The sequence below is a fragment of the Eriocheir sinensis genome, chromosome 57 (genome assembly GCF_024679095.1).
Source record: "Eriocheir sinensis breed Jianghai 21 chromosome 57, ASM2467909v1, whole genome shotgun sequence".
NCBI lineage: Eukaryota > Metazoa > Arthropoda > Malacostraca > Decapoda > Varunidae > Eriocheir > Eriocheir sinensis.
In genome coordinates, this window is record NC_066565.1 from 6480091 (window position 1) to 6496413 (window position 16323).

At 46.0% G+C, this 16323-nt stretch overlaps 2 protein-coding genes across 7 annotated transcripts in view; one reads left to right on the forward strand and one right to left on the reverse strand.

Annotated features, from left to right (window-relative positions):
- Positions 1-8499, forward strand: part of LOC126984744 (troponin T, skeletal muscle-like) — a 39096-nt gene extending 30597 nt beyond the window's left edge. For 4 of the 6 annotated variants that reach the window (XM_050838785.1, XM_050838783.1, XM_050838779.1 and 1 more), the window contains exons 10-11: positions 7230-7408; positions 7830-8499. In XM_050838785.1, the coding sequence (XP_050694742.1) occupies positions 7230-7405 (176 nt within the window). In that variant the 3' untranslated portion in view covers positions 7406-7408; positions 7830-8499. Of the gene's footprint in view, positions 1-2895; positions 2975-7229; positions 7409-7829 lie in introns of all 6 variants that reach the window. The other 2 variants (XM_050838784.1, XM_050838780.1) reach the window with 1 other exon arrangement.
- Positions 1-16323, reverse strand: part of LOC126984742 (fatty-acid amide hydrolase 2-like) — a 111680-nt gene that overhangs the window by 80265 nt on the left and 15092 nt on the right. The gene's annotated exons all lie outside the window — the stretch shown is intronic.

The following is a 16323-nucleotide window of genomic DNA, read 5'->3' on the forward strand; positions in this document are numbered from 1 at the left end:
CTTGAGACTGTTGCCGAATTCTGCGCCGACGTCGTGGCGGGAGTCTGGAGTCGTGAGGGTTAACACGACATGCTGGCGACTAGTTGGCCGAATATCCCAGACAGTCGGCAAAACACCAAGACCCCAATAAAACCTCCTCCCCCTTCTTGGAGCGTGGGAACCAACTTGTCAAATGCAGAAGTCGCTGGGTTGTCGTGGCCCAGAGGCGGCACGGTGTGAACGGGGCTGTAGTGGCTTGTTATGGTTCATGATTCCCTTGGCTGCCGTTGTCCGCTTTGTTGTCATTGTTGTTATCCTTTGCTAGCGTTGGTGTTATCTCCCTTGTAAGCCCAGCACGGTTATCTGCCTGGTCCGTCCCCCCCCACTCCCCTGTCTCCCCCGCTCCCTCCCTTGAGATAATAATGACAGTTACTCTTGTTATCATCATTAATATTGTTGTTGTTGTCGTTGTTGTTGTTATGGTGCGCGGCGGTTGGCCTTGTCGGTCCTGGCGTTGTTTTTTTCTTATTTTGTTTTGTTTTTGTTTTGTTTGTTTGTGCGTGCGTGCGTTCGTTGCCACTGCTAACGTCCCTCCGAGTGTTTATGGTGTTCTAAGATGCGGTTTTATAACATTCTTGGAGCGGTTTTATGTTACGGTATCCGAGTCGCGGTTTTAAGGTCCTTCGGTCGCGGGTTTGTGATACTTCCGGCGCGGGTTTTATAGCATGTAAGTCGCGGGTTTTATGGTTTAAGTCGCGGTATTTCTGGCATGTAGGAAGCGGCTTTATTGTGAGTTGCGTTTTTTCAGGTATTTTTATCGTAATTTCCGCGACTTCGTTCTATTACACCTTTGAACAATTAGCAACCAGGTATGTAGTGTTACCTGCCCGCCCCCCCTCCCCCCTCCCTCCCCTCGCCCCCCCTCCCTCACTGCTCTCATAAACTCCTCCCCCTCTCCCTCCCCCTCTCCCCGCTCTTCTTCCCCCACCCCTTCCCCTTCGTGAGTATATTATTGTGTTTGTTAGTTTGTTGGTGTACGTTTACCTGTTACACCCCCCCCCCCCTTGTTCTCACCTTCCTCCCCCCCCCCCCCGTACACACACACACACACACACACACACACACACACACACACACACACAGGCTAATTTAGACCAAGAAATAAAATCGTGCAAACCAAAAAAAAAAAAAGTGGGAGGAAAATTTTTAAAAGCCCAAAAGTTTTATTAATATTCTACTTTTCAGAAATCCAAAAAAAAAAAAAAAAAAACACATTCATGAAAATTAAAACCGTGAATGTCAAACCCACACACGTGACCCACACCAATCGACTGAGAGACATGACCCATCTCTGTTTTATCTATTAGCTCTATCTATTATTAAGGCTTTAAGGGTGCAGTCAGGCGTGTGCTTTGTTGACCCAATGATCCGTGACCTTCAACCCCCCTCCCCCTCTCCCCCCCTCACTCCCCTTCCCCCTAGTCCTCTCTCTCAAAGGGCGTCCGCAGAAGTTTTTCAAGGGGGGACGGAGCCAATGGTCGGTATGCTTGAACGCTTTCCTCTCCTACATCATTCATTTCTCAAGGCCAAGAGAGAGGTTAGACGCGTTCCCATTAGAGTTTCGTTACGTCCATGGCGGAGAAGCTTTGTCAGACTACCACCAGGGGCATAAAACTAAACAGGGGAATGCCCACAAAGCCTACGAAAGAAAGCCTTGTTGAATGTGTGTGGTTGGGCGCTGAAAGGTAATATGGCCCAGTATGTTTCAGGTTCTATACATATATTCATCAAAGTTAATTTTTTCATTGGAGAACCACGAGGCGATGACACACACGCTTCCTAGTACCTGCATGCTTGGGCGCTGAAAAGTCTAATAAAATGGCCCAGTATGTTTTAGGTTCCATACACATATTCATCAAAGTTCATGTTTTCATTGGAGAACCACGAGGCGATGACACACCTGCTTGCCAATACCTGCAGCTCCAAGTGGCCTGAGGCTTTGAAAAATATTAATTCTGAGCTTACAAACGAGAGTGACCAAGACTATGGGCCAGTTTCACAGTTCTCCATGACCAATACCAGAGCCTTCGAAATTTCCTTGTATAGCGTCTGTTGTTTATATTTAAGTTCACAAATTTGATGAAACTGTACAGGAAAAGTCTTGTGTATTTAGTGTGGCATCGAAGACCTCACCGTTTTGGATTGTATGGGATTCTATAGTCTGGTTCGGGCTGTTACGAAGACACTGCGTTTTGACTGTGAAATCGGCTCTATAACAGATTGCCAAGGGTGTAACTGACCCCCCTTGGTCCCCCCTCCACCTCCGGACGCCCAAGCTCTCCTGCTATTATGTCATGTTTAGTCAGTTTGGAAAGGTTAGGTCATCCCTTTCCCCCCCCTCCTCCCCCCCTCCCTTTGTCTCCCCTTCCTTTCCCCCCCCCCCACCACACTGGTTGTTCCCATCACGTGACTGTGTTCGTTTGTTTGTTTGTTTGTTGATTAAATTTTGTCTTCCCCTCCTCTTTTTTCTTCCTCCTCCTCCTCCTCCTCATCCTCATCCTTCTCTCCCCTCCCTCCCTCCTTTCTTCCTTTCTTTCTCACGATCTCTTCTTTTATTTTTCTTCTTCTTTTGTTTTTATAATTTTCTTCCTTCCCTTTTTCTTCCTTCTATTCTTCCTTTCCTTCTTTTGTTTTTGCTATCCTTTCCCTTTCCTTCCTCCTCCTTCCCTCCTTCCTCCCGTCCTTCCCTTCCTTTCATCCTCTCTACTTTTCCTTCTCATCTTCCTTCCTTCCTTCCCTCTCTCCTCCCTTCCTCCCTTTCTTTCTACTTTTCCTTCCCATCTTCCTTCCTTCCTTCCCTTCTTCCCTCTCCTTCCCTCTCTCCCTCCTTTCTCCCTTCCTCCCTTCCTCCACCAGGGCATCGTATCGACCACAAAGGAAGAGAAGGAGAAGAAATGGAACGACCTTAAGTCCCAGTTCGAGGCCCGCCAGAAATGTAAGTGTCAACAACGCCGTAAAAAAAAGTGTAAAAAAGAGGTGTATACAAAGTGCAAACAGACCAAACTTTTACGCGACTCACTGCAAACAAAAAAAAAGTGTAAAAAAGTAGCAAAGAAAAAAGAAATAATAGTAACTGCAAAAATAAGGTGTAAATATAAGTAAAATAAATAAAACCGGAAAAAATAACAGTGAATTAACTCTTTTTTTTTTTGTTATGAGGAATTGTCGTGCGGTAAATAATGTACTTTATTTTTTGTTAAGTAATGCAATAATAAATAATGATGGAAAAATAAAGTAAATAGAGTAAATAAAGTAAAATAGAGAAGTACAGTGACGAACTCTACTTTATTAACATGCAAACGAAAAAAAAAAGCAAAAAAAAGTAAAATTAAAAAAAGTAACGGTTTGAGTATAAAAAAAATGTAGAAAAAATCGAGAAGGAAAAATAAATTAAATTTGCTTTTTTTTTACAAGCAAACAAAAAACAAAATAAGTAAAAAAAGTAATAAAGAGTAACAGGAAAAAAGAGAAGCAACTCATTTCGGTTATGAAAAAAAAATTGTAGAACCATAAACAATATTTTTTGAGAAGGAAAACTAAAGAAGACAAAAGGTAAACAAAGCGTAAAGTCATATACAGGAAAAAAAAGCCTAAGTAATTCTGTGCCGTAAACAATCTTATTTTGGGGAAGGAAAAGTAAACAAAACAAAAAGTAAAGAAAGTGTAAAGTCATAAAACGTTACGCGAGAAAAAAAAAAGATGACTAAGTAATTCTATGCCGTAAACAATCTAATTTTTGAGAAGTAAAAGTAAACAAAACAAAAAGTAAACAAAGTGTATAGTCATAAAGTAACAGGATAGAAGAAAGGCCTACAAGCAATTCTGTGCCGTAAACAATCTAATTTTTGAGAAGTAAAAGTAAAGAAAACAAGAAAAATAAACAAAACAAAAAGTAAACAAGGTGTATAGTCATAAAAAAATAACAGGATAGAAAAAAAGGACTACAATTAATTCTGCGCCGTAAACAATCTAATTTTTGAGAAGTAAAAAATAAAGAAAACAAGAGAAGTAAACAAAACAAGAAGAGTAAACAAAATGTAAAGTCATAAACGTAACAGGATAAAAAAAAAAAGACTACAAGTAATTCTGTGCCGTAAACAATCTTATTTTTGAAAAGTTAAAGTAATCAAAATCTGCTTTTTTACACATTAAAAAAAAAAAATCGCTGGCTTTTTCACCGCAAAACAAGCAAACAAAAAGCTGTCCGTATTATTTTTTGCATTTCTCACATTGGCTATTTTTTTGTTCCTTATTTATGGGCTTTATATTCTTCTACTATTGCTGCTTCTACTGCTATTTCTGCTGCTGCTGCTACATCTGTTATCGCCGCTTGCATTGTTACCATCGGGCTCCTATTACAACACTGCTACTCTTAAGTCTTTGTGTCCGGCCTCTCATTAGTTTTTCTCCTCCACTGACTAGGACGACGCTGTTTTCATTACTGTTGTTGTTTTTCATTGTTACCATCGGGCTCCTATTACAACACTGCTACTCTTAAGCCATTGTGTCCGGTCTTTCATTAGTTTTTCTCCTCCACTGACTAGCACGACGCCGTTTTCATTACCATTGTTGTTTTTCATCGTTACCATCGGGATACTATTAAAACACTGCTACTCTTAAGTCTCTGTATCCGGTCTCTCATTAGTTTTTCTCCTCCACTGACTAGGACGACGCTGTTTTCATTACCATTGCTGTTTTTCATCGTTACCATCGGGCTACCGTTACAACACTGCTACTCTTAAGTCTTTGTGTCCGGTCTCTCATTAGTTTTTCTCCTCCACTGACTAGGACGACGCTGTTTTCATTACTGTTGTTGTTTTTCATTGTTACCATTGGGCTACCGTTACAACACTGCTACTCTAGGATTTTTTTGTCTTATTCTTTATGGCTTTTGAAATACCTCTCCATTTCTTCCCTTTACTAATGTTGTCTCTCTGTATCCGGCCGTTCATTAGTTTTTCTCCTCCTTTGATACTTTTTTTTATAGCCAAGGAGACAGTTCAAGGGCGTAAAGAAAAATATTAAAAAGGAGCCCGCTACTTACTGCTCCTGAATAGAGGTCAAAGGAGTGGCCAAAAAGAGGAAGAGGGCGATGCTGTTGTTAATGTTATTGTTGTTTTAGTATTTCCATTATTCTCACCCCCGTCACTCCTGCTGGTATTAGGGATCACGTTAACCTTTTTTTCCATCGCTTCTCCGTTTGAGAATAATTAACGAGTATAAGAAATTGTAGGGAAAAATCGAGAAAGGAAAAGTAAACGAAATCTGCTTTCTTAACAACCAAACTAAAACAAAATAATGAAAAAAACAGTAAAAATCGCCGTTGACTTTGTGCCCGTTGTCAGGGGTATCAAGTTGTTGCTTTTCCGCGCACTATAACCTCTTCCTGTCTTTTCCGCTCATTTCCAGACGCCACGAGTAGTTGACTTTGCGGTATCAGTTAGTCGCTTTTTCTCGCACTATAAATGACTTCTTTCAGTTCTTTCCGCTCATTTCCAAACGCCACGAGTATCAGATAGTTACTTTTCCGCGCACTATAAATGACCTCTTCCTGTCTTTTCCGCTCATTTCCAAACGCCACGAGTATCAGATAGTTGCTTTTCCTCGCACTATAAATGACCTCTTCCTGTCTTTTCCGCTCATTTCCAGACGCCACGTGTATCAGATAGTTGCTTTTCCGCGCACAATAAATGACCTCTTCCTGTTCTTTCCCCTCATTTCCAAACGCCACGAGTATCAGATAGTTACTTTTCCGCGCACTATAAATGACCTCTTCCTGTTCTTTCCGCTCATTTCCAAACGCCACGAGTATCAGATAGTTGCTTTTCCTCGCACTATAAATGACCTCTTCCTGTTCTTTCCCCTCATTTCCAAACGCCACGAGTATCAGATAGTTGCTTTTCCGCGCACTATAAATGACCTCTTCCTGTCTTTTCCCTCATTTCCAAACGCCACGAGTATCAGATAGTTGCTTTTCCTCGCACTATAAATGACCTCTTCCTGTTCTTTCCGCTCATTTCCAAACGCCACGAATAGTTGACTTTGCGGCCACTGTCAGAGGTATCAGGTAGTTGCTTTTCCTCGCAGTATAAATGACCTCTTCTTGTTTTTCTCGCTTATTTTCAAACGCCACAGTTGCCATTTCCCGCAACATCACTTATCAATCACTTTTTTCGTCGCTTTTTCTTCCCAGTCCTTTTCCCCGCTGCTGTACTTTCGCATCCGTTTGGGCAAGTTTCATTTCAACGTTTCGCTCACGACAAGCCAAGCCGCCAACGTTTCTTTGTTTCGCTCAGTGTTCCGTGTCCTAACCTTCCCCGCACCGTTGTTCCCTCCGACTAACACAGGGAAAGCAGGTACACACACACTAACGAGCACGTCACCTCAACTACACCTGCTCAACACCTGAATTTGATAATTGCACCCATTTCTTGGTTTACTCTCTCTCTCTCTCTCTCTCTCTCTCTCTCTCTCATCCTTGTCTAATCTATAATAATAATGATAATAATAATAATAATGTGTGTGCTGTTGAGTGTTTTATATGTTTTACTTTCATATTATTTTTTCATGTATAATTTCGTGTTTTATTTTTTTATTTGGGTTTGTTTTGCGTCTTTATTATCATTACTCTCGTTATCATTACAAGCATTATTATTTCATTGCTCATTTCGTTCGTATTATTTTTTTTTCGTGGTTGTTTACTTTACTTTTTTTATTATTTCTCTTCTTTTAATTCCGTGAAAAAGGTAGGTATTTTTATTTGTTTGTTTGTTTGTTTGTGTGTTGTTTGCCTTTGATCTGCATGTTATGTGTGTAAACTTAAGATGAAGTAACGTGTGTGTGTGTGTGTATGTGTGTGTGTGTGTGTGAAAGAGAGAGAGAGAGAATTACACATACCCCCCACACATACCCCCCAACACACAACCCCCTCCAACCCCCCCGTTCCCCACCACACCCTCCCTCTCCCCCGTTCATCACCTCCAATTCCCCCTACCATCACCCGGCTCACCCCTTTCATCCCCACCCTCCTTCCTCACCTCCTTCCCTTTCCTTCCCTCACCCCTCCATTCTCTCTCAATCCCTCCCCATTCCTCTTTCACCCATACACAACACCCCAAAACACAACCTCACCCCCTTACCACACAACCCCCCTGCATCCACCCCCCTCTAACCCCTGTCTTCCCCCGCAGCCCAGCTCCCCAAGTGGTTCGGCGAGCGACCCGGCAAGAAGGCAGGAGACCCCGAATCCCCCGAAGAGGCTGAGGTCGAGGAGGAACTTGAGCCCCCGCCACCAGAGCCCGAGTACGAGGAGGAAGAGGAAGAGGAGGAGGAAGAGGAGGAGGAGGAGGAAGAGGAGGAAGAGTAAGAGGTGGGTAGATGGATGGGTTTTTGTGTGTTGTTTTGGTAGAAGAGGAGGAGGAGGAGGAGGAGGAGGAGGAAGAGGAAGAAGTGGTACATGGTTTTAGTTAGTGTTAATATATCTTTGTATGTATAGCTTGTTGAGAGGAGGAGGAGGAGGAGGAGGAGGGTAGATGGATGGGTTTTTGTGTGTTGTTTTGGTAGAAGAGGAGGAGGAGGAGGAGGAGGAGGAGGAAGAGGAAGAAGTGGTACATGGTTTTAGTTAGTGTTAATATATTCTTGTATGTATGGCTTGCTGAGAGGAGGAGGAGGAGGAGGAGGAGGAGAAGGAGGATGGGCAGTAGGTTAATTTTTTTTGTCTTATTCTTTATGGCTTTTGAAATACCTCTCCGTTTCTTCCCTTTACTAATGTTGTCTCTCTTTCTTTCCAGCTCTGCCCTCCTTCTCGCCCCCCCTTCAAACCCCCTCTCTACCGCCCCCTTCGGTCCGTATCTCTGTCTCTGTAATACGATATACGCTGAGTCATTACTATCCTTACTATTACTTCCTTACTACAATCATTACGCATCGTGCTGTCGCTGGCTACGTATGACGATTGGCCTTGTTCTTGCTTCTCCTTCATTGGTGGGTCAAAAGGACGAATTGGACTACTAACAAACTGATGATGTTGATGTTGATATGTCTGGCAGGACGTGTAAAGAACAGGAAAACTAAAAAACAGAACAAGTAAACTACACAGCTGAAGTAGTGGAGGATTGGGAGAAAGGGGGGTCTAGGAGGGGAGCGCCACCCCCTTTTGTCCCCCCGTCACCCCGCCCCCCCTCCACCAGTCAGCAGGAAGACGCCCCCCTTACATTGGGTCGTGGGAGTGTGGGGAAAGGAAGGAGTTTGGCCCCCCAGCCCCCTAGCACCTCCGCCCCCCCCAGCCCGCGGCCCTCCCCCCCCCCTCACCACCACCAGCACCACCTGTTTGTGTACCTCGTGGCCTAGAGGCGGATAAACAAACAGAGGAGTAAACCAACCAACAAACAAACAAACTGGTCTATTTCGTGTACTATCCTAACTGGTATAGTTTCTTTCAAAATACAAACTGTTTATCAAGAGTGTGTTTTTTCTTTCCTATTGTTTTTTGTTTTGTTTGTTTTTACAGCAAAGGAGACAGCACAAGGGCACAAGAAAAAGGAAACAATAATAAAAAAAAAAGCCCGCTACTCGCTGCTCCTGTAAAGAGTCCGAAGAGGTGGCCGAAAGAGCAGTCAATTAAGTGAGATGTTGCTATTATCATTATTATTGCTGTGGATATTGTATTACTGTTATCACTATCATTTGTTTTAGTAGTAGTAGCAATAGTAATAGTAGTGGTAGTAGTAGCGGGAATCGACAACCCTGAGTTCGAGTACCGTGTTCGAGGCCCCACTCATCATCCGTGTGGAGCTTCGAAACACGACGAGCCGGACTCAACGAACCCTTCACTCCCTCAGTCTGACAGTGGTAGTGATGGTGTGTGGTGGGTATCCGTGGTCACTCCTTGTCTCTCTGCAACGCCCATATCACAAGCTCTCCCTTCCTCGGTCATTCCCTTCACCCATATCACAAGCTCTCCCTTCCTCGGTCATTCCCTTCACCCATATCACAAGCTCTCCCTTCTCGGTCATTCCCTTCACCCATATCACAAGCTCTCCCTTCCTCGGTCATTCCCTTCACCCATATCACAAGCTCTCCCTTCCTCGGTCATTCCCTTCACCCATATCACAAGCTCTCCCTTCCTCGGTCATTCCCTTCACCCATATCACAAGCTCTCCCTTCCTCGGCCATCCCCTTCACCCATATCACAAGCTCTCCCTTCCTCGGCCATTCCCTTTACCCATATCACAAGCTCTCTCTTCTTCGGCCATCCCCTGCACCCATATCACAAGCTCACCCTTCCCCGGCCATTCACTTCACCTATATCACAAGCTCTCCCTTCCTCGACCATTCCCTTCACCCATATCACAAGCTCTCCCTTCCTCGGTCATTCCCTTCACCCATATCACAAGCTCTCCCTTCCTCGGCCAATTCCCTTCACCCATATCACAAGCTCTCCCTTCCTCGGCCAATTCCCTTCGCCCATATCACAAGCTCTCACTCCCTCGGCTATTCCCTTCGCCCATATCACAAGCTCTCCCTTCCTCGGCCATTCCCTTTACCCATACCACAAGCTCTCCTTTCCTCGGTCACTCCCTTCGTCCATTCCCTTCGCCCATATCACAAGCTCTCACTCCCTCGGCCATTCCCTTTACCCATACCACAAGCTCTCACTCCCTCGGCCATTCCCTTTACCCATACCACAAGCTCTCACTCCCTCGGCCATTCCCTTTACCCATACCACAAGCTCTCACTCCCTCGGCCATTCCCTTTACCCATACCACAAGCTCTCACTCCCTCGGCCATTCCCTTTACCCATAACACAATCTCTCCCTCCCACGGCAATTCACTTTCCCCATACGACAAGCTCTCACTCCCTCGGCCATTCCCTTTACCCATACCACAAGCTCTCACTCCCTCGGCCATTCCCTTTACCCATACCACAAGCTCTCACTCCCTCGGCCATTCCCTTCGCCCATATCACAAGCTCTCACTCCCTCGGCCATTCCTTTACCCATATCACAAGCTCTCCGCCCTCGGCCATTCCCCTTACCCATATCACAAGCTCTCACTCCCTCGGCCATTCCCTTTACCCATATCACAAGCTCTCACTCCCTCGGCCATTCCCTTTACCCATATCACAAGCTCTCACTCCCTCGGCCATTCCCTTTACCCATACCACAAGCTCTCACTCCCTCGGCCATTCCCTTTACCCATATCACAAGCTCTCACTCCCTCGGCCATTCCCTTTACCCATATCACAAGCTCTCACTCCCTCGGCCATTCCCTTCGCCCATACCACAAGCTCTCACTCCCTCGGCCATTCCCTTCGCCCATATCACAAGCTCTCACTCCCTCGGCCATTCCCTTTACCCATATCACAAGCTCTCACTCCCTCGGCCATTCCCTTCGCCCATATCACAAGCTCTCACTCCCTCGGCCATTCCCTTCGCCCATATCACAAGCTCTCACTCCCTCGGCCATTCCCTTTACCCATACCACAAGCTCTCACTCCCTCGGCCATTCCCTTCACCCATACCACAAGCTCTCACTCCCTCGGCCATTCCCTTCACCCATATCACAAGCTCTCACTCCCTCGGCCATTCCCTTCGCCCATATCACAAGCTCTCACTCCCTCGGCCATTCCCTTCACCCATATCACAAGCTCTCACTCCCTCGGCCATTCCCTTTACCCATACCACAAGCTCTCCTTTCTTCGGTCACTCCTTTCGTCCATTCCCTTTGCCCATATCACAAGCTCTCACTCCCTCGGCCATTCCCTTCACCCATATCACAAGCTCTCACTCCCTCCGCCATTCCCTTCGCCCATATCACAAGCTCTCACTCCCTCGGCCATTCCTTCTCTCACTCCTTTCGTCCATTCCCTTTGCCCATATCACAAGCTCTCCCTTCATCGGCCACGCCCGCAAGAATTCAACGAAGACACAGATGATTGCGATGGCTATTCCTCCTCAGGTTCGTCTATTAGTAATTATGTATGTTGTCTTTTTTTTCTTTTACGTTCAGCCTTCGACACCGGTGGGCTTTCTTGACGGGGACTGGTGGTGGACCCAAACTGTTATGTAATAGGCAAGTGTTTTATAATGGCACCATCTTGCTTGGGTCATGCTGCCCCCCGGAACTCATCTTTGATTCTGTATTAGTGTTTCGCTGAGTCCGGGTTGGTCATCAGGACAGCATGTGGGTAGTCCGGGTTGATAGGTGGTCATCAGGACAGCATGTGGGTAGTCCGGGTTGATAGGTGGTCATCAGGACAGCATGTGGGTAGTCCGGGTTGATAGGCGGTCATCAGGACAGCATGTGGGTAGTCCGGGTTGATAGGCGGTCATCAGGACAGCATATGGGTAGTCCGGGTTGGTAGGGGGTTATCAGGACAGCATATGGGTAGTCCAGGTTGATAGGCGGTCATCAGGACAGCATGTGGGTAGTCCGGGTTGATAGGCGGTCATCAGGACAGCATATGGGTAGTCCAGGTTGGTAGGGGGTTATCAGGACAGCATGTGGGTAGTCCGGGTTGATAGGCGGTCATCAGGACAGCATGTGGGTAGTCCAGGTTGATAGGCGGTCATCAGGACAGCATGTGGGTAGTCCGGGTTGATAGGCGGTCATCAGGACAGCATGTGGGTAGTCCGGGTTGATAGGCGGTCATCAGGACAGCATGTGGGTAGTCCAGGTTGATAGGCGGTCATCAGGACAGCATGTGGGTAGTCCGGGTTGATAGGTGGTCACCAGGACAGCATGTGGGTAGTCCGGGTTGATAGGTGGTCATCAGGACAGCATGTGGGTAGTCCAGGTTGATAGGCGGTCATCAGGACAGCATGTGGGTAGTCCGGGTTGATAGGTGGTCATCAGGACAGCATGTGGGTAGTCCAGGTTGATAGGTGGTCATCAGGACAGCATGTGGGTAGTCCGGGTTGATAGGCGGTCATCAGGACAGCATGTGGGTAGTCCAGGTTGATAGGCGGTCATCAGGACAGCATGTGGGTAGTCCGGGTTGATAGGCGGTCATCAGGACAGCATGTGGGTAGTCCGGGTTGATAGGCGGTCATCAGGACAGCATGTGGGTAGTCCGGGTTGATAGGGGGTCTCCAGGACAGCATGTGGGTAGTCCGGGTTGATAGGCGGTCATCAGGACAGCATGTGGGTAGTCCGGGTTGATAGGTGGTCTTCAGGACAGCATGTGGGTAGTCCAGGTTGATAGGCGGTCATCAGGACAGCATGTGGGTAGTCCGGGTTGATAGGTGGTCATCAGGACAGCATGTGGGTAGTCCAGGTTGATAGGCGGTCATCAGGACAGCATGTGGGTAGTCCGGGTTGATAGGCGGTCATCAGGATAGCATGTGGGTAGTCCGGGTTGATAGGCGGTCATCAGGACAGCATGTGGGTAGTCCAGGTTGATAGGCGGTCACCAGGACAGCATGTGGGTAGTCCAGGTTGATAGGCGGTCACCAGGACAGCATGTGGGTAGTCCAGGTTGATAGGCGGTCATCAGGACAGCATGTGGGTAGTCCAGGTTGATAGGCGGTCACCAGGACAGCATGTGGGTAGTCCAGGTTGATAGGCGGTCACCAGGACAGCATGTGGGTAGTCCAGGTTGATAGGCGGTCATCAGGACAGCATGTGGGTAGTCCGGGTTGATAGGTGGTCATCAGGACAGCATGTGGGTAGTCCGGGTTGATAGGCGGTCATCAGGACAGCATGTGGGTAGTCCGGGTTGATAGGCGGTCATCAGGACAGCATGTGGGTAGTCCAGGTTGATAGGCGGTCATCAGGACAGCATGTGGGTAGTCCGGGTTGATAGGTGGTCATCAGGACAGCATGTGGGTAGTCCGGGTTGATAGGTGGTCATCAGGACAGCATGTGGGTAGTCCAGGTTGATAGGCGGTCATCAGGACAGCATGTGGGTAGTCCGGGTTGATAGGTGGTCATCAGGACAGCATGTGGGTAGTCCAGGTTGATAGGTGGTCATCAGGACAGCATGTGGGTAGTCCGGGTTGATAGGCGGTCATCAGGACAGCATGTGGGTAGTCCAGGTTGATAGGCGGTCATCAGGACAGCATGTGGGTAGTCCAGGTTGATAGGTGGTCATCAGGACAGCATGTGGGTAGTCCAGGTTGATAGGTGGTCATCAGGACAGCATGTGGGTAGTCCAGGTTGATAGGTGGTCATCAGGGCAGCATATGGGTAGTCCGGGTTGATAGGCGGTCATCAGGACAGCATGTGGGTAGTCCGGGTTGATAGGCGGTCATCAGGATAGCATGTGGGTAGTCCGGGTTGATAGGCGGTCATCAGGATAGCATGTGGGTAGTCTTGGGCCACTCCAGCGCCTCTCCACATCACACATCATGGCTTTTGTCAGTCTTCATTAGTTTAGAATCATTCCGAGGCTCTTCTCTTTCTCTCACGATGCTCTTCACTCCACTAAACTGCCTCATAGCTTCCCCTCTCTGGTGTTAGCGGCTCCTTGCAGTGCCTACCACGTCCAGCATTTGCCGTGATATTCTTGTGGTAAGGTTTGCACGCCGGAAAAGGAGTTATCTTAGGTGTTGATTTGCTTGTCTTTATCTATCTATCTATCTATATCTGTCTATCTATCTGTTGTTTCCGTATCTTTATTCTATCTAGCTCTATTTCTATCTTTTTTTCAGCCTGTATTTATCTATCTAACATTCTCTTTTCTTTTCTGCTTTTTTTTCTATATATCTCTCTCTGTTTATCTGCCTGTATCTTTTCCTCCCCTTCCTTCCTTTCTTCCTTCCTTTCCGCTTTTACTTCCCTTCCCTCCCTCCTTTCCTTCCTTCCCTCCTTCCTTTCCCTCCCTCCTTCCCTTCCTTCCTTCCTTCGTCCCCTTCTTTCCCTTCCTTCCTCCCCTTCTTTCCCTTCCCTCCCTCCTTTCCTTCCTTTCCTCCGTCCTTTCCGCTTTTACTTCCCTTCCCTCCTTCCTTTCCTCCTTCCTCCCCTTCTTTCCCTTCCCTCCCTCCTTTCCTTCCTTTCCTTGTTCCTTTCCGCTTTTACTTCCCTTCCCTCCCTCCTTCCTCCCTTCTTTCCCTTCCTTCCCTCCTTTCCTCCCTTCCCTCCTTCCTTTCCCTTTTACTTCCCTTCCTTCCTTCCTTCGTCCCCTTCTTTCCCTTCCTTCCTCCCCTTCTTTCCTTCCTTTCTCTCCTCTTCCCTTTTACCTCCCTTCCTTCCTTCCTTGCTAATTTTCAAACACTGACTTTTTGCTTATATTTTAGCCACGCAGAGTTATTGTTGTTCCTCATTGTTAGACACGCAGAGGAGTCACAATGTCCACCTGTGTCCCCGCCTAAATTAACCTGCCCGACCGTGGGAAGCAACACCCGTGACTACCTGGGAAACATTAGTCACTCTGTCACCCTCAACACGACGACCCCGCCTCGACCCCTGCTATTCCTGGTATAGTCGTCTTCTTCTGCTTTTCTTTTTCTTCTTCTTCTTCTTCTTCTTCTTCTTCTTCTTCTTCTTTTTTTTTTTCTTCTTAGTCTTTTTCTTTGTCCTTCTTCTTCTTCTTCTTCTTCGTTTTCTTCTTCTTCTTCTTCTTTTTCTTTGTCTTCTTCTTCTTCTTCCTTCCTTCCTTCCTTCCCTTCCTTCCTTCTGTCGTTTCTCTCCTTCTCCTTCTCTTTCCTTTCCCTCCCTTTCCTTTCCTTTCACCTCCTTTTACTTTCTCTCATTCATTTTCCTCCCTTCATTCTTTCCCTTCCCTCTTTTTGTCCTACCTCTCATTCTCTTTCCATTTCCTTCCCCTCTATTTTCTTTCATTTCCCTTTCATCCCTTTCTCTTCCTTCTTCGTAGATAGATAGATAGATCGATAGAAAGATATAGGTAGGTAGATAGATAGATAGATAGATATAAAAAAGATAAAAATAGACAAGGAAATAGACAGACAGACAGAAATGAAGAAATGAAAGAGAAAGAAAGAAAAAAGAAAAGGAAGCATAAGAGAGAAAAAGGAAAAAAGAAAGAAAAATGAGGAAAGGAAAATGTAAGAATGGAGGAATTAACGAAGAAAAAGAAAGAAAAGAGAAAAATATGCAAGAAAAAAGTAAAGAAAAAATGACGAGAGAGAGAGAGAGAGAGAGAGAGAGAGTTTACGATGTTTTTTTATGATCACGAGGAGAAAAAGGAGGGGAAAAAAGAGGAAGAAAGAGATTATTAGCAAGACATCAAGGAAGGAAGGAAGGAAGGAAGGGAGGGAGGAAAGGAAGGAAGGAAGGAAGAAGGAAGGGAGGAAGAAAAAAATAGAAATGGAGAAAGAAAGGAAGGAAGCAAGGAAGGAAGGGAGGGAGGGAGGGAGGGAAGGAAGAAGGAAGGGAGGAGGAAAAAAGTAGAAATGGAAAAAGAAAGAAAGGAAGGGAGGGAAGGAGGAAAGGAAGGAAGAAGGGAGTAAAAAAAGTAGAAATGGAGAAAGAAAGGAAAGAAGGAAGGGAGGGAGGGAGGAAAGGAGAAAGAAGGAAGAAGGAAGGAAGGGAAGGAAAAAGAGAAGGAAGGAGTAAGGAACGGTGGAAAAAGAGGAAATAAAGAAAAAAGTGAGGAAAAGGAGAGAAAGAAGGAAGGAGAGAAATACGGAGAAAGATGAAGGAAGGGAGGAATTAGCAGTAGCAGTAGCAGTAGTAGTAGTAGTAGTAGTAGTAGTAGCAGTAGTAGTAGTAGTAGTAGTAGTAGTAGTAGTAGTAGTAGTAGTAGTAGTAGTAGTTATGATTATGAAAAAAGAATAGGGAAAGTGTGTGTGTGTGTGTGTGTGTGTGTGTGTGTGTGTGTGTGTGTGTGTGTACATTTCCCATCTCGTGTGCTTAATTGTGTGCACATGTACGTCTGCTAATCCTATGTGTACCGAAGTTTATGTGCACGAGAGGTTTTATCAGGAAAGGGAGCGGAGGGAAGGAGAGGACCCCCCCCCCCTCCCCATTCTCTCTCTCTCTCTCTCTCTCTCTCTCTCTCTCTCTCTCTCTCTCTCTCTCTCTCGAAAAAAGTCCCACAATAACATGCAAAAAATAAGAAAAAAAATACTAAAAAAATCTTGCAATTTCCACTAAAAGGTAAAGGAAGGCAAATGAGTGAATTCCTTTAGAGATAATCCTTCGCTAATCCGCAAAGGCTCGCCCACTCATCACTCTTGCTGTACAGGGGGCCAAAAAAGTATAGTCATGGATCGTAACTCAGGGACGTTGACTTGTGGTGAGCTTGTAGGAAAAGATGAGAGATATATGTAAAAGTAAAATAATAGTAGTAGTAGTAGTAGTAGTAGTTGTGTGTGTGTGTGT